The sequence below is a fragment of the Tursiops truncatus genome, chromosome 5, assembly GCF_011762595.2.
Source record: "Tursiops truncatus isolate mTurTru1 chromosome 5, mTurTru1.mat.Y, whole genome shotgun sequence".
Taxonomy (NCBI): Eukaryota; Metazoa; Chordata; class Mammalia; order Artiodactyla; family Delphinidae; genus Tursiops; species Tursiops truncatus.
Window position 1 is genome coordinate 75,852,697 of NC_047038.1, and position 25,440 is coordinate 75,878,136.

The 25,440-nt window shown below is 39.9% G+C and overlaps 1 protein-coding gene and 1 pseudogene across 5 annotated transcripts; one reads left to right on the plus strand and one right to left on the minus strand.

The window, feature by feature from the left end:
* Window positions 1-24,255, plus strand: LOC109548828 (RE1-silencing transcription factor). 5 transcript variants are annotated; one of them, XM_033857084.2, is made up of 5 exons: window positions 5-133; window positions 964-1,165; window positions 7,800-8,703; window positions 12,710-12,793; window positions 18,616-24,255. In XM_033857084.2, exons 3-5 carry the CDS (start codon window positions 7,809-7,811, stop codon window positions 20,565-20,567), a joined length of 2,931 nt encoding a protein of 976 aa, XP_033712975.1. In that variant the 5' UTR covers window positions 5-133; window positions 964-1,165; window positions 7,800-7,808; the 3' UTR covers window positions 20,568-24,255. The 5 variants fall into 5 exon arrangements, with proteins under 5 accessions (XP_033712976.1, XP_033712975.1, XP_073661404.1 ...); XM_033857085.2 differs by lacking the exon at window positions 964-1,165 and having other exon boundaries at window positions 1-133; XM_033857086.2 differs by lacking the exons at window positions 5-133; window positions 964-1,165 and adding an exon at window positions 6,788-7,011.
* Window positions 5,915-6,444, minus strand: LOC109548808 (EKC/KEOPS complex subunit TPRKB pseudogene; annotated as a pseudogene).
* Window positions 24,256-25,440: the final 1,185 nt, after the last annotated feature.

The window sequence follows — 25,440 nt, forward strand, 5'->3', positions numbered from 1 at the left end:
CGGGCCTCGACTGCCCCAGCGTCCAACTTTTCCGCCCTCTCCCTCCCCTCCCCCGAAACTCCAGCAACAAAGAAAAGTAGTCCGAGAAGGAGCGGCGACGCGGGTCTTCGCCCCTCCTCGCCCAGGAAGGCCGGTAAGCGTGGCGCGGTCTGGGTGACGGTTGGGTGGGGGCGGCGGGCCGGCCGGGCGGTCGTGGCGGCGGTTGCCGCGGGAGGGGGAGGGCGCGGAAGGACGCGGAGCGAGGCGCTGTCCAGGGCTGATTTGCAGATACTGTGGCTCCGGCGGTGGCGGCCGCGTCGGGCGGGGACTGGCGGCTGAACGGGATCGGGTTACACCGTCGCGGTCCGGGGGCTGGGCCGGGGGCGTTGGTGGGGAGCGGCGCGGCGCCGGGACCCCCTCCCCAGTTGAGGCCGGGCCGCCGCCTCCGCGCGGGCCCGGGCGTCCCTGGGAGTCTTGTCCTGAGGCCAGGAGCGGAGCTGCTTGGGGCCCTAGTTCTGAAACTTCCTCTCGTGCTCCTGCTCCAGGTCCCGCCGCAGCTCCTTGCTTGCCGGCGGTCCTCCCGCCCCCTTCCTCTGCAGCCTCTCCCTTTCGCCGGAAGGCGCCGTTGAGTGCGGCCGGGAGGGTTGAGTCAGCCTGGGGCTCGGGTGGTTCTGCCAATGGGGCTGGACAGCGATTTCTGCGATCGGGCCGCCCCGCCGCCGGGGCCCTCTGCGTGGGGCCACCTAGCCGCCGCCGTCGGCGGGGTCGGGGCGCGCGTCCCGCGGGGCGCCGTGGGGGAGTGAACCCGCAAACTTCCGGGGCGCGGGGTGCCCCCTCCGGCGCTCGGGGCCCGGCGCCTCGGGAGGGCGCTCGCGGCGGCTCCTCGGCCCCCTGCGGAGGGCGAGGCTGGGGCCGGCGAGCAGCCGGGACGGCGGCGACGCGGTAACTTTCCTCCCTCTTCCCGGACTCCGGCGCGCGGGCCAGGAGGGGGCAGCCTGAACTGGGGAAGACTTGACCTGGCCAGCGGCACCCCGAGTTTGCCCGTCTTGCAGTCTTTAGTGTTGGGGAGCCCAGGGAAAGGTTCAGGACGAGTGTGGCGGCAACTGGTGTGTCAGTGGTGCAGTGAGCGGGCCGAGCCGAGAGGAAGCGAGAGCTCCCGAGTTTGCAAAGAGCTGCTTTGTGTTTGGTACGTATTTTGAGAAAATGGCCGAATGCCTATTTGAGTTAGGAATGCCGCCGCCGAGGCAGGCGGTGGTGGCAGCAGCACGTAGGAATTCGCGTAGCACGTTGGGCTTTCGGACTGTGCTTGGACAGTCTTCCCGACCAACGTTAAAATCCCTTTGGGGATGGTAGTTAGGGTTTGGGAAGAATTAGAAATTACCGAGTAGTCTGGGCTGTTAAACCCTTGGACAGCGTTTGCTTTGTGTGATGGCATTTGATTCCAACTTTTGTTGGTACCTGTGACTCAACCGGTTTGTGTTTATGCACTTGGGTGAGACAGGATTACTTTTTGTATTTTGGGTTTAACATTTTTTTTTAGCCTTTGCCACCTATTTTGCAGGAGAACACCTAATTTGTGAATAACACCTTTTAGATTGGAAAGTAAAGTGTGAAGACTGTTTATAAAAAGCCCAATATGTTTTCAAGGTGATCTTGTAATGGCTCCGATAGGCAAGTGAGCCAAGTCAAGCGCAATGCAAGAAAGTTGCTGATTGCGGAGATGACTTGATCGGCTGTTTTATATGGGGATTTGAAAGTTTCTTTACTTTGATTTGTGATCTCTTAAATACACCAAACTTCTCTTTTCACAGGAGGAAAGGTCCGTAATTTTTTTTTACTTTTTAACAGGTCGTCATCACAAAAAAAAAAAGAGAAAGGGAAAGAAACTAAGTGGTACTTTTATAATATAGTTGATCCTTGAACAATACATGATTGAACTCTGAGGGTCCACTTATACGTGGCTTTTTTTCAAGAAATATATTGTAATTTTTTGGAGATTTGCAATATTTTGAAAAAATTAACAGATGAACCATGCACCCTATTAATATAAAAAATTAGGAAATAGATGTTATTAATATGTAAAATATATGTAGATACTAGTCTCTTATCATTTACTGCCATAAAATAACAAAAATCTAATAAAAGGTAAAATTTATCAAAACGCACACAAACTCATAACCAACCACACGAGTGCCATTCACAGAAATGCAAACATAAAGATTCATTATTAAATCATAATTGCTTAAAATTAACTGTAGTACATACTGTACTAATGTAATAATTTTGTGGCCACCTCTTGTTAATTTTGGTGAGCTCAAGTGTTGCAAGTATCTGCTTAAAATGCCAGGTGAGGTAATCATCTCCACGTGAGCAGTCTCTCCAGTAAATTGTGTGGCAATAAAAAGTCACCACTCACGGTTCTCGCATATTTTTCATCCTGTTCAGTGCAATACCAGAAACCTTGAATAACATCATGGACCCCATAGTGCCACTTGTGATGCTGGAAGTGCTCCCCAGAAGCAGAGTAGAGTCAAGACTTTACAAGAAAAAGTTGAATTGTTTGATGTGTACTGGGGTAGATTGATATCCGCACTTGAGGTTGCCCACCATTTCAAGATAAATGAATTGACCCTAAGGACCAATGGTTAAAAAAGAAAAAAAAGGAAATTTGTGAGGTCATCACTGCATCTACGCCAGCAGGCCTGAAAACCTTGCATGTTTTGGGAAATACCTTTTTATCTCGAATTAAGAATTCAGTTTTTACGTTGGTGCAGGATTGCTATAAGTAAGGCATACCTATGGACTCTAAATATGATTTGAGAAAAAACAAAGTCATTATATGATGACTTAAAGCAAAAGGAAGGTGAAAGATCTAAAGCTGGAGAATTTTATGCCAGCAAAGGTTGTTTTGATAATTTTAGGAAGAGATTTAGCTTAAAACATGTGAAGATAACAGAAGTAGTGTCTGCCAATCAAGACGCAGCAGACAAGTTCCCAATCCACTGGTGGCACAGTGGATAAGATCAGTGCATGGGGCCCAAGTTCGATCCCTGGTCAGGGAACTAGATCCCACATGAATGCTGCAACTAAGAGTTTGTATGCCACAACTAAGGAGCTGGAGAGCTGAAACTAAGACCTGGTGCAACCAAATAAATAAATATTAAAAGAAAGTCGTTGATCACAACATTGTAAATCAACTATACTTCAGTTAAAAAAAAAAAAACCTGTTCAGGCTGCTATTCTTTTTCCTCAATGACTTTTTTTTAAATTGAAGTATAGTTGATTTACAATGTTGTATTAATTTCTGCTGTACAGCAAAGTGATTGTTATACATATATATAAATTCTTTTTTTAATATTCTTTTTTATGGTTTATCGTAGGATATTGAATGTAGTTCTTTGTGCTATACAGTAGGACTTTGTTTATCCATTCTATATATAATAGCTTACATCTGCTAACCCCAACTTCCTACTCTGTCCCTCTCCCAACCCCCCCTCCCCCTTGGCAACCACAAGTCTCAAGGTTTTTAATGCAGACAAAAGTGCCCTATTATGGAAAAAAATGAGAGGACATTTATTAGGAAGAGGAATGAGCACCAGGATTTAAGACAGGAGGGGTTAGGCTAACTCTTCTGTTTTGTGCAAATGCAGTGGGGTTTAGGATCAGGACTGCCCTTATAAAGCTGCTAACCCCCGAGCCTTGAGGGGAAAGCATAAACACCAGCCACCAGTCTTTTTTTTTTTTTAATTTATTTATTTTATATATATTTTGACTGCGTTGGGTCTTCGTTGCTGCGTGTGGGCTATCTCTAGTTACAGTGAGTGGGGGCTACTCTTCGTTGCGGTGTGCGGGCTCTAGGTCGCAGGCTCAGTAGTTGTGGCGCACGGGCTTAGTTGCTCTGCGGCATGTGGGATCTTCCCAGACCAGGGATCGAACCCGTGTCCCCTGTATTGGCAGGTGGATTCTTAACCACTGTGCCACCAGGGAAGTCCCCAGCTGCCAGTCTTTTGGTTGTACAACAAGAAGGCCTGGACAATGAGAACCCTTTTTCTGCATTGATTCCATTGATACTTTGTCTCTGAAGTCAGGAAGTACATTGCCAGTAAGGGACTGCCTTTTAAAGTAGTTTTGATTTGGATAATACCCCTGGCCACCCAGAACCCCATGAGTTCAACATTAATGATGTTGAAGTGGTCTGCTTTCCCCCAGACAGAACTGTCTCTAATTCAGCCTCTAGATTAGGGAGTCTTTAAAGCTCATTACACATGGTAGTCTATGGAAAGATTGTCAGTGCTGTGGAAGGGGAACCCTGATAGAACATCATGAAAGTCTGGAAGGATTACATGATTGAAGTTGGCTGTTGTTATAGGAAAAGCTGTGAAGACTGTCAAGCCCCAAACAGTAAATTCCTGCTGGAGAAAACTGTGTCCAGATGTTGTGCATGACTTACAGGATTTACAACAGAGCCAATCAAGGAAATCATGAGATTCTGGATATGGCAAAAAGAAAAAGAAAAAAGGTGGAGGGTGAAGGGTGTCAAGATAGGGATCTTGGAGAAATTCAAGAGCTAATAAACACATCAGAGGCATTAAGATGACTTGATGGAGATGAGTGCTTTGGAACCAGCGCCAGGTGATGAGGAATAAGATGCAGAAGAAGCAGTGTCAGAAACAAATTGACAATCTGACCGAAGGGTTCTGATTATTCAAGACTGTTTTTGACTCCTTTCACAGCATGGACCTTCTGTGATACAGGCACTAAAACTAAAGCAAAGCGTGGAAGGATTGGTACCACATGGAAACATTTTAGGAGAAATAAAAAAAGCAAAAAAGTCAGACAGAAAAATTAGGATGTATTTCCATCAAGTTACATGAGTGTGCCTGGCTCTCCTGCCTTACCCTTCATCTCCTTCACTTCTTCCACCCCTTAGACAGCAAGGCCAACCCCTCCTCTTCCTCCCCTCAACCTACTCAGTGTGAATGACAACTATTAGGATGAAGACCTTTGTGATGATCCACTTCCACTTAATGAATAGTAAATAATCATCATACTGTACAGTTAATGAACTAATCTGTTGTGTGTGAGTGTCTTGTGAAAATCTAGTAACTTTATGGCAAGAACCCTGAGATGTTATTGTGTCATCATCTTTATCGCCTACAGGTTCATTGTGTAGAACATGGTGTGCAAAACCTGTATTGACGTGGATAGCCTATCCTTACATTGGTATGAGGTGACTGATATTTAATATAAAATTAATTATGTGTTAGTTTTCCTACTGTTCTGTAACTTTGCTTTCAAAAGTTATAGTACCATACAGTATGCCTTTCTCTCTCCTACTTGGTCAAATTATGTATCAGCCTGTCATCTCAGGTAAGTGGCTTTTTAAAAAAAATGTGACATTTCCAATGCTGTATGATGAATATAACTGTAATACTATATGCCATAAATTTTAATAAAGATTCATTTGCATGTACACTAGACTACCGGGATGCAATCGTGTTGATGGTATTAGGTTACCATAAAGCAATCATATTGCTGCTTCTTTGTTGTCAATGCATAAATGTTATACCTGTAAATAAGTATGAATTTCTTTTTCATATTTTTGATGTCTAGTGTTAGTAATATGTTTAACATCAACAGTATTTTGTATCGTATAAGACAAGATGGATGTCTTATACACATGTTGTACACAAACTTATGGTATCAATAAATACAGTACTTTAAATATATTTTCACTTATGATTTTCTTTTTTTAGTGCTGAAAAATTTTAATATTTCTGTCATTTCACAAAACATCTTTTTTTTTTTTCCAATTTATATTTTGGCCACGCTGCACAGCATGTGGGATCTCAGTTCCTCGAGCAGGGATTGAACCCATGCGCCTCCGCACCCCGCCATTGGAAGCGCGGAGTCCTAACCGCTGGACTGCCAGGGAAGTCCCCATTTCACAGAGCATCTTTTGTTGACATTCTACAAATGATACCATCCAATAACGTCCCAATACTTTCTTCCTGTGAAGATAGTTCATATATCTTTTTGACTTCTGTAATATGTGTTATTTCTGGGAGATTTTTCAGAGAAACTTTTGACCTTCTATCAGAGATATTAGGTCTTCTTGATTTATTTGTTTTTCCCCCTCTTCAGTATAAGCAGTTAGAATTGATGTGTCATTTGCCGAGGTACCAAATTTTTTCAAGGCCTCTGAAGTATTGTTATTTGGGGAAAGATTGAAAATAATTTCAGTAGATAGAGTTCTTGTCTTCATTTTTCCCAGTCTGTAGAGGTGAACTGCTTTGTTTGCTGCCACAAGTATCTGAAATGGATCGACAGTCACTGTAGGGTTTATTAACGAGCCATCAATGTCGCCTTCCATGGCCTTTATTCTCAAGCATTTTTTACATCATTAAATAACAGAAGGGTCACCCTGTGTTTGGGAAATAGGTCCAGCTGATGTGTTAACTGCATTTCATAGATAAGCAGGATTCAGCGGGCCCAGAACCCCAGGACTAGCTCCCTATTCTGCAGGCTACTTTGTCACAACTTTGGTGAGTCAATAGGCTTATCAGGATGATGTATCGCTGCTATGCTGTCAGCCCTCAAAGGGAGAGACTGAGCTGATTATTGCCAGGCTGCATCCCAGGGCCAGGCCTCGGAAGGTGTTGGATAAATGAAGGTGTCAAGAATCACAGGCATCACCTGGAAAATCACGGTCATGGGTGCTGGGGTTGAGTCTCCTATTCCCTCTCAGCCCAGCCCGGCCTGGCCCCTCTTTTGATTTTCTTTCTTTTTTTTTTTTTGCGGTACGCAGGCTTCTCACCATTGCGGCCCCTCCCGCCGCGGAGCACGGGCTCTGGACGTGCAGGCCCAGCGGCCATGGCTCATGGGCCCAGCCGCTCCGCGGCACGCGGGATCTTGCCGGACCGGGGCACGAACCCGCGTCCCCTGCATCGGCAGGCGGACTCTCAACCACTGTGCCACCAGGGAGGCCCCTGATTTTCTTAATAACATTTTCTTTTCTCAGCTCACTTAATTGTAAGAATACAGTACGTAAGAATACAGTATATATAATATATGTAACATGCACAGTATGTGTTAATCTACTCTTTATGTTATCGGTAGACTTCTGGTCAACAGTAGGCTGTTGATAGTTAAGTTTTTGTGGAGTCAAAAGTTATACTCAGATTTAAGACTACACCAGGGAGTTAGTGCCCCTAGCCCCTTGCTCAAGGGTCAACTGTAGTTTATTCTTTTGGAGGTAGTTGAGTTCATATGAGATTTAATCCACTGGCCAATTATTACAGGCTTCTACTTTCCAGACTATACTTAATAAGTGCACAGTTGGCTTTTGAATTTTTCCCCTTTCTGATTCAGACCAGTAAGCTGTTGAAGCAGGAGATGGGAGGACAGCATGTTTGGAATTTATGTATGGAATTCATGTATGGAATATAAAATATAATTTTAATTAACACTAAAAATGAAGGTTACTTATATTTTTCTACCAGAGAAATTAAAAGTGCTTGAGGGAAGGCACACTAGTGGTAAACCTAGTTGATGGATGAGTTGTGTCAAACGCTTGATAGAATTTTTTGTAGGGGGTCATAGAAATTTTTTTGATGACTGCAGTAAAGAGAATTTGGAATTACAAAAATATTGTAAAGGCTTATTTTCAGTAGTTAATGAGGCTGATTGAGTTTAAAGATTATATGGGAAAATGTATTTTTTTTAAATTACGAAGAATTACAGTGATGTTGTGGTTTTAGACCAGTAAAAGTTGTGTTTAAAGTGGTGCTTTCGTGTTATTTGTTTTGTTTTGAATGCAGAACACCGTTATGGCCACCCAGGTAATGGGGCAGTCTTCCGGAGGAGGAGGTCTGTTCACCGGCAGTGGCACCATGGGCATGGCCTTGCCTAACGACATGTATGACTTGCCTGATCTCTCCAGAGCTGAACTGGCTGCGCCTCAGCTCATCATGTTGGCAAATGTGGCCTTAACTGGGGAAGTAAACGGCGGCTGCTGTGATTACCTGGTTGGCGAAGAAAGACAGATGGCAGAATTGATGCCTGTTGGGGAGAACAACTTTTCAGATAGTGACGGAGAAGGACTTGAGGAGTCTCCTGAGGTAAAAGGCGAGCCCAGTGGGCTGGAAAACATGGAACTGGAGAGTTTGGAACTCAGTGTTGTGCAGCCGCGGCCTGTGTTTGAGGTGTCAGCTGCCTCAGAACCGTACAGCGCAAATAAAGATCTTCCTCGGGAAACACCTGTAGCAGAGGACAAATGCAAGAACTTGAAGACCAAGCCCTTTCGCTGTAAACCATGCCAGTATGAAGCAGAATCTGAAGAACAGTTTGTGCATCACATCCGAGTTCATAGTGCCAAGAAATTTTTTGTGGAGGAAAGTGCAGAGAAGCAAGCCAAAGCCAGGGAATGTGGCTCTTCCACTGGGGAAGAGGGAGATTTCTCCAAGGGCCCCATTCGCTGTGACCGCTGCGGCTACAATACCAATCGCTATGATCACTATACTGCTCACCTGAAACACCACACCCGAGCCGGGGACAATGAGCGAGTCTACAAGTGCATCATTTGCACGTACACCACAGTAAGCGAATATCACTGGAGGAAACACTTGAGAAACCATTTTCCAAGGAAAGTATACACATGTGGAAAATGCAACTATTTTTCAGACAGAAAAAACAATTATGTTCAGCATGTTCGAACTCATACAGGTAAGAGGACCTTTCTTGTTTATAAGTGTATGCTACCCCCCAAATAAAACACTTTAAAAATGAAAAATTTCAGGGCTTCCCTGATGTCGTAGTGGTTGAGAGTCCGTCTGCCGATGCAGGGGTCACAGGTTCATGCCCCGGTCTGGGAAGATCCCACATGCTGTGGAGTGGCTGGGCCCGTGAGCCATGGCCGCTGAGCCTTCGCGTCCTGTGCTCCGCAACGGGAGAGGCCACAACAGTGAGAGGCCCGCGTACCGCAAAAAAAAAAAAAAAGAAAGAAAAATTTCAAACATCTCAGAAGTAAAGAGAATGCCCCACTGCACCCATGGGTCCCCATCACCTATACTCAAGGGTTATTAATATTCTGTCATATTTGGCAATTCAGTTTTTTAAATAACAGCTTTATTGAGATGTACTCCAATGTAATGTAATGTAAGATATTTTTAGATGTAAGATATTTTTAGATTCTAAAAATGTAAGACTTTTTAGAATTGTAAGACATTTTTAGAATTAAAAAAAGGAAAATGGAGAGAACTGGAAAAATTTCGGTTTTGTTGTATATTTCCAATTTTTTATGTATACTTTATGTATACTTTTTTTTTTTAAATAGGATCTCTACTTTTTGCCATTTAATGTTTTTTCTTATAGTGGTTTATTTTCACTTACTTACAGTCCAGGTGACTAATTTTAATAGCTGTATTTTATATACTTCATCATTCATTACTTTTTCTCCACATTAAAGTTGATATTTCCACAATAAGGTTATGACTTACATAGCTAACATTGGTTGTACATATCTCATTTCACATTTTAGTGTTAAACTTACTTGGACTTAATACATTTTTTAAAAAAATTATTTATTTATCTTATTTTTGGCTGTGTTGGGTCTTAGTTGCGGCATGTGGGATCTTTCGTTGCCATGCGTGGGCTTCTCTCTAGTTGTGGTGCAGGGGTCCGGAGCACGTGGGCTCTGCATTTGTGGTACACGGGCTCATTAGTTGGTGGAGCTCAGGCTCAGTTGCCCAGTGGTATGTGGGATCTTAGTTCCCGGACCAGGGATCGAACCCATGTCCCCTGCATTGGAAGGTGGATTCTTAACAACTGGACCACCAGGGAAGTCCCTGTCTTAATACTTTTTAAAAGCTTTTCCCCCCGGTATTACCTAATTTGTGGTTTTTTTAAAAGAAAAAAATTTCAAAACAAGTTGTTGGTGTATACACAGAAGGATAGTATTTTGATTATGTAAATTCTGAGAGTATCAGTGGTATTAAATGCATGGTTCCGAAGTTGTATTTATTGAAAAATTCAGCTAGTGCTGAAGAGCAGAGATAAGAAATGATCGTCAACAGGAATTGCTTGTTTCTTATTTCTTACTTAGGTAGCCTGCTTTTCAAGTTCACTTAGTGGGTCTCTTATGTTCCTGTATTGAGGGCTCAGTGTTAGGTGCTTTCTTCTACTCTCTGCTAATCTTCAGAACAATTTACTGAGGAAAACAGGGTAAGTGTTTACTGAAAGCCTAAAGTGATGTGCTCAGGGTCACATACAACTAAGATTCAAAGTTCCAAATCTCATTTCTATAGGTAGTTATCATGGTAGGGGGCTGAGGATTTTCATTTGAGTCTTCAGTCAAAAGATTTTTCAGTCTGTAGTCTCGATATTTAACCAGTTCACAAATTCTACTTTTTTTAAAATCAGTTTTTATTGGAGTACACAAATTCTACTTTAAAAGATGACATTAAAAAAAAAAAGACATTTTTGCCTATATGTATGACTGAAAAATTACTAGTGTTTCTAGAGTATTTATGCCTTTTTTGGTGAGTTGCACAGATAGAAGCAATCTATTTTGTTATGAAGAATTTTAAAGTAAATTGTCCTTAGTGGATTCTTCATGTTAATCTGTAAGGGTATTAAATTTTTCTTCCATTAACTTATTTATTTATTTACTGGCTGCATTGGGTCTTTGTTGCTGCACGTGGGCTTTCTCTAGTTGCGGTGAGTGGGGGCTACTCTGTTGCAGTGTGCAGGCTTCTCATTGCGGTGGCTTCTCTTCTGGAGCACGGTCTCTAGGCACCTGGGCTTCAGTAGTTGCAGCATGTGGGCTCAGTAGTTGTGGCATGCAGGCTCTAGGGTGCACGGGCTTCAGTAGTTGTGGCATGTGGGCTGTAGAGCGCAGGCTCAGTAATTGTGGTACAGGGGCGTAGTTAGTTGCTCTGCGGCACGTGAGATCTTCCTGGACCAGGGATTGAACCCGTGTCCCCTGCATTGGCAGGCGGATTCTTAACCACTGTGCCACCAGGGAAGTCCGTATGTATCTTCTTTACAGAAATACATTCAACAATTTTTAAGCTGTTTTAAAATTATTCTAGGTCAAAGTAGGCATTTTGTTGCTATAATGTATTTACAGCTAATCTATAGCTGCTGGCTAATAACAGCTGAATAGTTACTAGGAACACATTTCACAGTCATCAACACATTCTGTTTGTTTATTTATTTATGGTTGTATTGGTTCTTTGTTGCTGCTCGCTATCTTTCTCTAGTTGCAATGAATGGGGGCTACTCTTCATTGCGGTGCGCAGGCTTCTCATTGCAGTGGCTTCTCTTATTGCGGAGCACGGGCTCTAGGCGCGCGAGCTTCAGTAGTTGTGGCTTGCGGGCTCTAGAGCACAGGCTCAGTAGTTGTGGCTCACGGGCTTCGTTGCTTCGCGGCATGTGGAATCTTCCCGGACCAGGGCTTGAACCCATGTCCCCTGCGTTGGCAGGCGGATTCTTAACCACTGCGCCACCAGGGAAGTCCCATCATCAACACATTCTCTTTTTTCTTTCTTTTTTTTTTTGTACTCGTCTTTTCCTTATCCCATTTTTTAGACACATCTGTTACTGTAACTTACAGTGTAGACAAAATAATAACTGATGGTTATTGAGGGCTTTTATGTGCCAGGCACTACGTTAAATGCTCTGGATATATTATCTTGATTTAAATTCTCACAATTCTAGGAAGTGAAGGTACTATTACTTTTACAGATGAGGAAGCTTGCCTGAGGTCATAATTATTACCTTGTGGTTAAAGAATATACGAAAACAAATTAGCAAGCTGGTTTTTTGATATGTTTTGTGGTTGACACGTGTTTCCAAAAAATACACGTTTCCTGCCTTTGAGTCTTAAATTCTTTATTAAATCACTGGCCTCTCATCTTCAGTTGCTCTCAGTCCCTGTGGCCTTATGATTATAATTTGTTTTAACACTGAGCTGACTATTTTATAAAAGTTTTATCTACCACTTGAAATTTTTAGCTTACAACAACAGCTTCCCCACTCAAAAATGTTATTGCTTTAAGCTAACAATTTCAAATGGTAGATTTATCATTTATAAGGATCAAAAAAATTACCTGGGCTTCCCTGGTGGCGCAGTGTTTGGGAGTCCGCCTGCTGATGCAGGGGACATGGGTTTGTGCCCCGGTCCAGGAAGATCCCACATGCCGCGGAGCAGCTAGGCCCGTGAGCTATGGCCGCTGAGCCTGCGCTCCGCAACAGGAGAGGCCACAATAGTGAGAGGCCCGCGTACCGCAAAAAAAAAAAAAAAAGTTACCTAAGTCATAGCATCAGAAAATTTGGGTAGTTTTTTTTTTTTAATTTTATTGAAGTATTGTTGATTTACAATGTTGTGGATTTTTTTAAAAGGATAATTCTAATTTTATACCTGATCTAAGATATTTTTCAGTTCTTAATATTTAATGTAATAACATGTAGCATTACTGTGAAAATTAAAAGGGCTGTGAGAATTCAGAAAGCCAATGGTATTTTTTGTCAGCAAAGCTAAAATAATGTAGTTAGTTGTATTCTGAATAATCTTTCTAATACATGATAAAAATCGATCATTTTGCCAGGGACAGGAAAAAAGAAATCCTTGTTAAAAAATGCTCAATACTGAATGATGTGTATATTGTTAGTGAGAATCGTAATTGCATTATTTTATCATATTTGAACATTAATCATTATATTTTTGTAGGAGAACGTCCGTATAAATGTGAACTTTGTCCTTACTCAAGTTCTCAGAAGACTCATTTAACCAGACATATGCGTACTCATTCAGGTTGGTAAGAAATGGGAACGTTTCTATCATTGGTAAACTACCATTATAAGAAAGTTCTTCTAGACTTGGAACTGGTTCCTTATTTATAGTTCATTTATAATATGATTTTGAAATTAGAGTTAAAAATTAGTGGTCTACTAGTGTGAAGCTGTATTTAAATGGAGATTCCTAACCAGGGAGTCTGTAGGTGGAATGTCCAAAACTAAATGTAAATGTATGTGTGTACTTTTTCTGGGAGGAGTGTCCTTAATTTTCATCAGACCTTCATCAAGTTCCATGATGTAATAAAAGTTGAACTGCTATCATAGACCAAGCCTGGTTTATCCTTTTTAGAGCAACCTCTGCCTTCTTATACTCCTTCCCGACTCTCCCTCCGCATCCCCAACAAAGTATAACACCAAGTTTCATAGTGTGTGGTTGCCAGGTTCCAGGGGTTCCTTATTAGCTACCTGCTCAGGTCCTGAAATTTGGCTTTATTCTCTTGACAATTGATAGGGCATCTGAGGACTGATTTATAAAAGCCAAACTTTAAAGAATGATAAATAATCCAGGATCCCATTTTATTAACCTATAATAGATAAAATGCAGGGCTATAACAAGTGGGAGATTTATATCCCCTCTAGTGACTGAAATTATCATGATCACCACCAGAATTGGTCCCCGTTATCAAAATATGTAGGTAAATGGCAAAGTTAAAAAGTCGAAATATGTAGGTAGATGGCAAAGTTAAAAAGCATAGTGGTCTTGAATGGATAATTATTTCATTTTGGCCACACTGACCCTGGGTGAACAGTCACATCTGATCAGAGTACTCTCTTCCTAAATTTAGAATATATACCCCTGTGGGGGAGGTATGCTAAAATCTTGCTGTTTACCAAAGTGTATGTAGACCCAACTCCCTTAAGTTAACAATTACCAATTACCTTAACAGTTTGTGCTGTCTAATTGGATAGCCACTAGCCACATGTGAAATGTGGCCGGTTTGAATTGACATGTATAAAATAACACACCTGAATTTAAACAGTATGAAGAAAATTATGTAAAATATCTATTTTTTAATATTACACGTTGGCATGATACTGAATATATTGGGTTAAATAAGTAGTAAAGTTAATGTTACCTCTTTTTTACTTTTGTAATGTGACTGCTAGACAATTTAAAGTTACCTATGTTGCTTGCATTTTATTTCTATTGGGTATTGCTGTTTTAAGTCAGTGATTGAGTAAGACTTGATTATAGTATGAATTCTAATTTGAGCAGCTATGAGGGCTCACAGCATGCTTACTGGCTCAACTTGACCTTACATGCTTGTCAAGTTTTATACTTTGAATGTTCCTTCTCAATCTCCTAAACTATTGAGTCACTTAACCAGAAACCTGTTTTTAGTATTACTTTTGGGTGCTTCCTGGTTTCATTTTCTGTGGGTAATATGGTTGCTTTATTGAGGGTAGGCCATCATATCCTACTGATACTTGTGCTCTAACCCTTAAATAAAATATTTAAGAGCTTTTCATGAGTTGGATCATTTCCGTTTTCATAACTGTCTCATGATGAGTAAGTTCTGTTATTGTCCCCATTTTACAAATGGGGAAACTAAGGCCTTGGAGAAATATGGCCATTTTTCCTCTGGAATGTCCCCTCTTCTGGATTTGTGTTAATTTGCTTTCTCATGGTATCATTTAGTTTTTCCTCTGTCCCTGTGCCTTGTATAACTTGTACACTGGAAATTAAATCTAAATGCTTGAATTGTAGATAATAATGTGTCTCACTTGAAGTCATATCTGGTTGACCTAATATTAGTGTCACTGGATCAGAATGACAACACACTTGTATTTTTTTCATTGAATCGATAATACTTTTGTCACTGTATAAATTTTTATCTATGGTGTTTTACACCAGACAATAATGATTGCCTGAATGATTTTGCATTGGTTACTGTTATCTTTTGTCTGCTATATTTTAAAGGTGATTTTTAGTAGTTGCTGTTATAGTACAGCAAGTATTTAAAAAGTGTCATAATAATGAGTAGCAGTTACTATTTATTGTATGCATGCTGGGTACTGAAAAATTGGAATTTGTTATCTATAATCTTAGTACCTCTAGAATACTTAAATCCCAGTTTATAGATTAGGACACTGGCTTAGAGAAGATAAGTGTTTTATCTAAGGTTAATTGTCATTCTTCCAATTTAGAAGAGCTCGAGTTTGGCCTCGACTCCCCCACCCTCATTTTCAGTCATCAGCAGTGTTTAAAGAATATTATGGCTCAGAAAATGGCTCAAGAAACTACAGCATAGCACAGAGTATGGAGAGAGCAGAGCCATTGTCTTTTATCGTATGCCAATAATTTGTGAGTCACAAACAGGAAACAAACATGGTTAGTTTGTTTTGTGTATAAGTGTGCTGAATTATTTCGAGCCGGATTCTATGTTTTAGTACTTCTCTTAGAAGTTGCTGATAACACTTGCAAATTAAGTGAGGCTAAGTGTGGTCAAATTGGGTAGGTAGTCTTTCTGACTGGGTTGCATGGAGTGAATATCTTGGATGCTTTCTCTGTGGTCTTGAGTCTGAGCTTTATAGGTCATCTTGTGCATTCACTTCCTTGTTCATGTGAATGTATTTTAGGGAAGAGAAGTGTATGCTCAGTCTCTTATTTCTGGAAGAGACTAGGCTCTGCTGAGTTGGTACATTTTAGCTAAAATGACAAATTGGTTTATAAAGCAAAACCACATTGGTTATTTCCTTGGAGCACTTCCATTAGGGTAGGTCTTCTGAGGCTAAAGTAAGAAGGGATCAGAGTATTGGTTTGGTGAAATATACAGACACACTAACCTAATCTGGTGTTATTCTGCGTTTTATTGGTGTTTGTAACTAATGGTTTTCAAGTATCCTCACTTGGGTAGTCTAGAGATACTGACATAATCCACAGCTCTCCATTTCCTATTCTGAGTGGATATGCTACCATTTCATCCTGGAGGAAATACATCCAGTTTATGATGTTTTTGTAGATATGACACTGGATAGTTCTCCCGTCCTGCCAGCATAGGAGTTCATTTTGATTATTTTCCCATTATGAGTATAATGGATGTTTGTTAAAGGAAACTAACAACTTGCCAAGTTCCACCTCCATCAACTACTCTTTAAGATGGAAAAATATTTTTTTCAGCAAAAATTATTTTCCTTTCACCAAGTATTTGAAACATGTTATGGTTTGAGGGTCTTTTTGTGAATTTTAGAATAATTTAAAAAATAGTGTTAAGGTTTAATTAATACACATGAAAATGCACACATCTTAGGTATACAGGTCAGTGACCTTATGTATGTTTTCTCTTGTTTGACTACCATCTAGGTGAAGACATGAAATGTTTTACCACCTTCAGAAAAGTTCCCTCCTTACCCTTTCTAGTCAATACTCCCATAGTCTCCCCTCAACTGATACTCTGACTTAAATGTAACATCCTTCTGTAAAGTATTTTTGAGATTCATTCCATGCTGCATTATCAGAACTTTGTGTTTATTGCTGAGTAATATCCCCCTATTACTCTTTAATTAAAAGTTCCCTTGTTACTCTTTCTGGGCTCTTCTTGATAAGAATGTGTAAAGCTTGTAAAACTCCCTTTTTGAATTTCCCTTATCTCTGTAAATTAATTTAGGAAGAATAAAATAGACATCTGACACATTTATAAAGATCAAAAACAGGTAAATATTACTGTTGGTTCAGGGCAAAAGAATTTTCATTCAGCTAGGTATTAATAAACTAAACTTGATGAATAGATCTTTCAATACAAGAAAGGTTAACGGCAACAAAGCAAAAATGTGGGTAGGGTGAATGAAGCAACTAAATGATGCCATCACTGTTTAAAGAGAGTCCTACGAACTCCCATTCCCTGACCATTTCACAGATGGAGGTTTGCACCTTGCTTGATGCTGGCTGTGTAAATACCCTCATTCATTAGGACTTAAAAATGACCATTTTCATTTTAATTACTTTATGAGCACAAATACTTTCCTAAAGAGATCAGCTCCATTCATCAGCTCTTTGTTTACTGAGAGGTAGGGTTTATATGGTAAGGCAGGATAAACACGTGAAATCTTCCCTTTTGTTTACCCATTCTAAAACTTACCAGCCATTCCAAAAGTGATGCATTACAGGTAATGTGTATTGACTGCTTGGCTATCTATCCTTTGCTAAGAGCTCTATGTGGATTAGATTATTTATAGTTCACAACACTTAAGAATATTTTACAGATGAGGAAATTGAGCCTTACAGAGTTTTCAGTACCTTGCTCAAGACTTCACAGTAATTTGCAGAGCCCATATTTGATCCCCCCAGGTATTCTTACTGTAGAATAAATTCCTAACTGTTATGTCACATATCTTTTCCCCATTCTGTGTCTATATATGTTAAGTAAATGTTTGTCTCCTTTGAAGTCATTCAATGGAGAGGACAAGATAGGGCCAGGTGTGGACTAATGCAGCATGTTGTTAGAAACCTCCATTTATGAATCTATTAGTGGACTAATGTGGAGAAGAGTTGTCCAGTTAGCTACGTTTACAATCTGACATACGTGGTTAAGTTTTTGTTTTTGTGATCGAGTATTCTATCATCAGACATTTTTTAATCATGTAAAGCTTACCATCTATATGGTTTTACTTCATGTCTGAGTAGTTTTGCTTTATGAAAAAAATTAAATAAGATTTGATGTGAATTTGAGAATGTTTGAGAGATGAATTTTCATAAATGTCAATTTCCATTTTTCTGCTATGCATTCCATTGGACCAGTGGGGTATGGATACCATTTGGTAATATTTGCTAGAGTGTGATCTAGATGGGTATGTATTCAGGTAGAATGAGTTAATCTTAATGCCTTTAATTTGGGGGTTGGGGGTGGGCTTCTGGTCTTGTATGTATCTGTGATTATGACTTTTTGTGCTTATTTTATATACCATATATATTTGTATGCCCCTTTTCGTTTACCTAGTTTCTTTGCCCATTCTTTAGAAGAAGGTGAGAGAAAATCAAGAAAAGATTTCTCACTTATTTTATTTTTGCTGTGGAATAGCAACTCTGGCAGTGGAAAAGTTTGCTGAGTGAAACTTGACTCAGCTCTTGCCACGATGGACAAAAGGGTTAAATTTAAAGAAAAAGCCTTTTGTTCCCTGAGGCCAAGAATTGTTTTAAAACTTTCACATGGAAGGTCTGGGAGTGTAGCCTATAGTGTATAATATTTCTTTTGAAGTCTCAAGGTTTATCTGAAATGTATGGGAGTTTTATGTTCTACTCCATTATACATTTGTTTTATCTAAACATGAAAACTTTAAAATTACCTTCTTTTTTAGTGCCCTTGTCCCAAAATTAACATCAAGAGCGCAAGTCACTTTGCCAGTAATTGTTGTGTACTTCTTTTTTTTTTTTTTTTTTGTGGCCACGCCACTCAGCATGCAGGATCTTCCCCGACCAGGGATCGAACCCGTGCCCCCTGCATTGGGAGCGCAGAGTCTTAACCACTGGAATGGTAGGGAAGTCCTGTTGTGTACTTCTTGATGAATCTGTATTTGATGAACTTTTTAGAAGATGATGATTAACTGAGATAATTATTCCTCCATTTGATATGAGAATCTATGTCAAGGGATAGAGAAAAGATATACAAATAAATATGGTAAATATGAGTTGCATGATAAAGTCTTCAAGAAATAGTTTCTGTCAGTTTTTTTTGTTTTTTGTTTTTCAATATATATCCAATTCCTTTTAAGTATGCTTGAGTAAATCTTGAATTCATTTCTTAATGTATGCCTTCTGCAACATCTTTTGTTTACCTTCAGGTGAGAAGCCATTTAAGTGTGACCAGTGCAGTTATGTGGCCTCTAATCAACATGAAGTAACCCGTCACGCAAGACAGGTTCACAATGGGCCTAAACCTCTTAACTGCCCACACTGTGACTACAAAACAGCAGATAGAAGTAACTTCAAAAAACACGTGGAGCTACATGTTAATCCACGGCAGTTCAACTGCCCTGTATGCGAGTACGCAGCTTCCAAGAAGTGTAATCTGCAGTATCATTTCAAATCTAAGCATCCTACTTGTCCTAATAAGACCATGGATGTCTCAAAAGTGAAGCTAAAGAAAACCAAAAAGCGAGAGGCCGACTTGCCTGATAACAAAATCACCAATGAGAAAACAGAAACAGAGCAGACAAAAATGAAGGGGGATGTGACTGGGAAGAAAAACGAGAGGTCTGTAAAAGTGGAGAAAAAAGATAATGTTTCAAAAGAGAAAAAGCCTTGTAGTAATGCCTCAAGCCAAGTGACTACGAGAACTCGCAAATCGGCACTGGAAGCTAAAGAGATGGATGTGCACCCAGGAAATAATGCAGAAAAAAGCTGTAAAAGCAAGAAAAGCAAAAGGAAGACAGAAGCTGAAGCCCGTTCCTTACAAGAACGTGTGAATGATGAGGAACCTGTGACAAAAAAGAAAAAGAAGGCAGAAAGCAAATCCAGAAATAGTCAGGAAGTGCCGAAGGGTGACAGCAAAGTAGAGGAGAATAAAAAGCAAAGTAGTTGCATGAAAAACAGTGCAAAGAAGAAAACTCTGAGAAGTAAATCATGTAAAAAAAGCGGCAAGCCTGCTCAGAGGAGGCCCACTCAGATAGAGCCTCCTCCTCCCATGGAGTCTGCTGAGGGGGGGCCTGTTCAGACGGAGCCTCCTCCCGCCGCCCCCCCATCTCCTCCTCCTCCCCTTGCCCCCGAGCGGCATGCTGAGGTCGAGGTTGTTCAGACGGAGCCGCCGCCTCCTCCTCCCCCTCCCCCCCCATCCCCTCCTCCACCTCTTCCCCCCGGGGGGCATGCTGAGGTCGAGGTTGTTCAGAAGGGGCCTGTTCATGCGGAGCCTCCTCCTCCTGTGGAGCCGATCCCCAAAAGGTCTCCTCACAAAGATAATGGCAAGGAAAAGACCAACATGCACAGTGAAATGGCGCAGAAGGAGCAAGTCCTTATTGAAGTTGGCTTAGTGCCTGTTAAAGACAGGCAGGTTCTAAAGGAAAGTGCCGGTGCACAGGATCTCTTACCACCATCACCACCTCTGCCAAAGGAAGACTTAAAAGAGGAAGAGTCAGAAGACCAAAAATTAGTCCCTGCAGGGGAAGGACATAAAGAAGCTCCTCTTCAAAAAGTGGAAGCAGAAGAGGCAGATAAGAGTCTAGCTGGTCTTGCTGCTGTTACCAAGGCATCTGCCAGTATTTCATCCTCTGAACAAAACTTGAATATGCCAGAGGGTGAAACTTCAGATGGTAAACGTCAGGCTGACGCTATGCTTTGTGAAATGAAGATGGACGCTGATGAGAAGAAAACAGAGAATCCCCCCGGCAGAGACTCGGCGGTTGAAGAATCAGCTTCACCACCACTTCTTCCTCTACCGCTAGAAAAATGTGAAGCAGTGTCCACAGCTACTGTGGCATCACCTCCTGTCACCGTGGCAGTAAATGAGTCTCAGGAAATGGATGAAGACGAAGGCATCCACAGTCATGATGGAAGTGACCTAAGTGACAACATGTCAGAGGATAGTGATGACTCTGGATTGAATGGGGCTCGGCCAGTTCCACAAGAGACTAGTAGAAAAAATGGAAAGGAAGCCTTGGCAGTCAAAGTGGCCGAGGGAGATTTTGTTTGTATCTTCTGTGATCGTTCTTTTAGAAAGGAAAAAGATTACAGCAAACACCTCAATCGCCATTTGGTTAATGTATACTTCCTTGAAGAGGCAGCTCAAGGGCAGGAGTAAATAAACTTTGGGCAAGGCTTCAGTTCTTAGTTTGTAAGGTCTGTGACATTTTGTATTCATTTGTAGTAGTAGACAGCCTTTTGTTTTTAAAAAATTGCTTTAATTAGTATCCAATCTTGATTTTTAAGTGGCATTCTTTTCCTTAGGAATCCATGTACCTAATGATGTACAAATTTTAGCAAATCCAAGGGAGTTAGTGTAATAAACCAGCTAAATCTATTAGCTTTTGCTTTTAATTGAACCAAGAGGGCCAAGGTGGTATTAGAGCATTCTGTCGATTTGTTCAACTATAACTATTGAGTTTTTTCCCCATGTCTACTCCTGTTTCACTTTAGTTTATTCTTAGTTCCTTGTTTAGCTCTGTAAAAATTGGCATACTTAAATAGCAAATTACTTGAAGAATTTGCCTGCTTTATATAAAGTTAGCACTTTAAAATTGTTTTAGAAATGAAAAGAGACATTTAAATTGAAGAGAAGTTCTGCCAACAATGGACAGTGTATCAGCCCAGGTATTTACTTCCTGAGTTTTGATCAATACATATTTCTTATTTGTGTATATGTTAATTGTCATAAAAACATTGATTTTGGTGTGTTTTTTTATTTCGGTGCTTTAATAGCTTAAGATGTTGCACATTGTTTTTTAATCTATGCAGTTACATTTTTTTCTAGAACTAGCATTTTTGTTGAACAGTAACACTTTATACATATATTTGCATTTTATTTTTTCCTCTTTGGAGGGATGCTTTTAATCTTGTTTGCAAAAGGGCAGTTTTCTTTTTTCCTTTGCTGCAATTGTCGTTTTTGCAGAATATTAATGTGTGCAAATTTCTGAGCAAATGAAACATGCAGGTTAAATTCATTGATTTTGATATTCATATCTATGCCAGAATCTGCATTTCATAAGTTATTTATTTTAAATGCGTATAATGAATTCATAGCTCTCAGTTTGAACTTTACAATAAATAAGCCACTAGGTCTATACTGAATGGATTTTTTTTTTTCTGAATGGATTTTTATCTCAAATACCAACCATAAGTAAACTTTTGGCCTGTCTTAGTACATCTACTTCCTAAATGTACAGTGTTAAATCGTATTTTAGAGGGAAACCTCTTTCATAGATGGTTGGTGTTTTTATGTCTACTCCGCTGAATAAAGAACTGTAATTTTTATTTGGAAACTGCAAATCTGGAATTAGGAGGCATAATTTACTCCTTCAAGTTATACAGAATATCAGTTTGTGAGATTCCAAAGCCATAGCGATTTTACAGAAAACCTATGATGAGAAAGGTAGTATGAGTGCCGGTAGACCAGCTGCTACTTCCTGTGAATACAGTGAAAAAGGCTGGTGAAAGTTAAATTCAGTCCAGATTAAAAAAATCACACTTTCTCAGGGATCTCCACCAACTAGTGGGTGTCCTAGCTGTTCCTGTGACTGCCTTTTTCTACAGGCGAGGACTCAAATGAGCTGCAGCTATTCTCGTGTTCCTGTGGGGCACTTTGTATGGAAGAGTATGTACTTCCAAACTTTGTTGGTAGGTTCTTTGGCCAGTCACCAAAGAATATGAAAGAATCCAGTAAAGGATTTTTCTTGTTGACAGCAGTTATTCATTGTAGTCCAATAAAGTATGATCCCCATAGGGAACCCTGAACAATTCCAGTTCTCCCATGTTCTATTCTGAAATAACCACTTTATATTTCATTGATTTTCTTCTGTCTGATGACCTCTGAAGCAGGTTTCAGAGTTTGGCAATGCAACAGGAAAGATTAGGAAAAGTATTGAAGTATGGGTGGAAAACTTGTTAAAATTCTGAGAAGTCCAAGTTAAAAGACATTTGAACTTGGAATTGACTGGGAGGCCAAAGATTTAAAGAAGCGGAAGATTCTCTCAAGACATGAGGAGTAAGTTGTGTTACTGGTGTGTGTTTTGTGTGCACGTTGGGGATTTGTAAATGATGTTGAATTCTAAGCTCCGACAATCATTGTCAATGGAAGATTAAGCTGCAAATATTTATGTTTTAAAACTTAAATTATAAGGCTAGTTAAATCTTTCTAACAACTATTTTTTAATATTCATGGGTACATTTTATATAAGTTACCTTTTACAGTATACATGAAAAGATTCATGTTAAGTACAAATTACAGATTGGGAATCAGTTTTGGGAAGAGGTTTTGTGGATTCTTTTGATACTTCAAAAGAAAAAAATCTGACTTCTGGGGAATTGGACTAATTTTCTTGTCTAGATTTTAAGACTAGAATGCCAAAAACAAAAATGTGAAGGAAATTAAAACTCCTTATTATGAAAATGATCTGTGAAAACATTGTTACTGGAAATTGAATGAACTTGAGGCCTTTCTTCCAGAAAACAAGGACTTGATTGTCAGGCCTATATTAGGTTCTGAACCTTAATGCCATGTATTTGTTCTTATTAAAAATTGTTTCAATGAAAAGTGCATTAGTAATAAGAACTTCTGGTCTAGTTGGGAGTTCTTCCATTTGAAAAATGTGATATTTGCATGGAACTGTTTGAATGTTTTTATTTTCTCAGCATACCCTCCACTGGATAGGATTGAAGCTAGAATTTTCCCTTTTGATAAAGGAATGAAAAGTGAACATGTTATTTGTAGATTGATGTTTAGTACTAGAGCAAAAGTTGAAATATTAGAATATAAGCCTAATCCTTGGTAGTCTTATAAAAATATATCTTTTAACTATCTTCTGAACCTATATTCACATTGGTTTTCAAGGTATTTTAAGTTATATTTTCTTCCTCTTTTCAGAGCTGCTTCTATGGGGCTGCCTTTTTTTCTTTTTTAAAGTTAAATTGAGGTGTCATTTGCAAAGGGCTGCATTTTTTGTTAAGGTTTCTTATGACTATGGCTGGGTGTTTTACTCTGGTCTCCCAAGAAGGGCCATTTTATCTTTGTCATGACTTTAGATTCCCTCTAGAGTCACTTCTAAAGTCATGTGGTCTTTAACTTTGGGAACTATTTCTCATCTGAGTGCTAATTCAGATTTAAGCTTGAGTCATCGCCTATCACCCCATGAATGTTGACAGTGGAAGGAATACCTTTCCTGTAGTTTCAGTTCTAGACTGAAAACCTGGGGGAAGAAACTTCATTTTCTTTTTTGCACAAATCAGAAAAACAGCTACTGTGCAGTTTCCTTGTTGACCTCAGCAGATGAACTGGACTGGTAGTGTTAATTCAGATTTAAGAAATTATCTGAATCTTGATTTGAGTAAACTTGTGATCTACATGCAATATTAACTAGATTGGATTGCTTTTATATTTTCACACGTACACATAGGCTCTCCCCACCCTCATCAACATCCATTAGTTATCGAACTTTGTGAACTGGCATTGAAACATTACAACAATGTTTTGTTGCACCAATTTTATAAACTTTTACAGTGCAATACGTGTTATTTTTCAGAGACAAACCAAAGTTTAATTTCTCAAGGTTCATGCTGTTTGCTTTAGCAGCATTTGATGGTGGATCTTTTATATACATTTGTAATAGATGGAAAAATAAACCAGATTGCAAATGCTTTTTCTTTCTTTTTTAAAGCAAACCATGTACCAAGTTTTTTGGTCCAAATTGTGTAGGATAAGTTAAATTGCGTTCTAATAACCAATATGAGTGTATTTCTGTAAGTATAGTTATGTTGAAATAAAGTTTTAAAAAGCATTTTATGCCTTTGTTTATTATTGGTACATCAAGTATCAAGGAAGTCAATTTATTTGGCTGGAATTGCAAGTGTATTAATTTTCAAAATCTTTTACCCCAGATAACCCATGGTAGGTAGAAAGGTTGTGGCAGATGTTTTTGTTTGAGTTAACAATCCCAGTGGGTAGTAGTCTAAAGCCCATCTTTCTATAATTTGCTTTTTGGGAGGCAGAGGTGAAGGTTGGGAAAAAACAACCTGCAGACAGTTTATAGGAGATTTTACGTAGTAATTCCTTCCCAACTACAGGTCCCTTTAACAGTTTTAATGTACACATCCGTTCTCAGTTGCAGGCCTGGTATTAGTAAATTTTGACTCATAATTGGAAAAAGATGCACTGAAGAGAAAATAAAATGAGTTACATTGAATGTTCACAGAAAGCCCGGGCACTATTTTAAGGATTTTACTGTATTCAGTGGAAGTCTGAGAAGAATATGAAACCCATGAAAAAGTGATAAGCCACATTCTAGTAAGGTTCTCTTTCCTTTGTTAGTTCACATAAACAGTGGTGCTGTATGTTGAAGGCTTAGGTGTTTTTGTGGACTTTAGGGAAAAGGGAAAGCGATGCAAAGCATCAAAACAACTGGATTGCATCCTGTCCTGATGCAGCAAGTGACCTGGAAGCTGTCAGGAAAAGATAGATGTTTCTTGTTGAACCGATGAGTGTGATTCACTCTCTTCCCCCTCTTGCTTCCGCCTCTTGCAAGAGTCCTTATCATGAACAAAGCAAAATGAGTTTCCAAGCATTTGTTTTATTGGCATGGTAGAATCAGTGATGAGGAGCTGTAAGTTTCTGCCTAATGCAAGGATATATGGGAAATTTATCATGAATATATAAATGTTACTGATGTGTGACTTGGTTTGTTATTTTAAGGAATGAAAGAATTGTTATTAGTGTGTTTCTCCAGTCCCTTGCTACTCCTTTCTCAGAGGCTCACCCTGTTATGATTTTTATATGTATCATCCGTTTACGCTTAACTTTTGGCCATCCTTTCTTTGTATTCTGCCCATGGTCTCAGTCAGGGCTTAACACTAGTTTGTAGGTAGAGTTAACGGTACAGTAGTATGATCTCTAGGGTACGTTACAGCTCTCATCCTCAGCTCCAAAAAGGCAGGTTGGTGAAGCTGCTAAAACAATGTGCTAATGT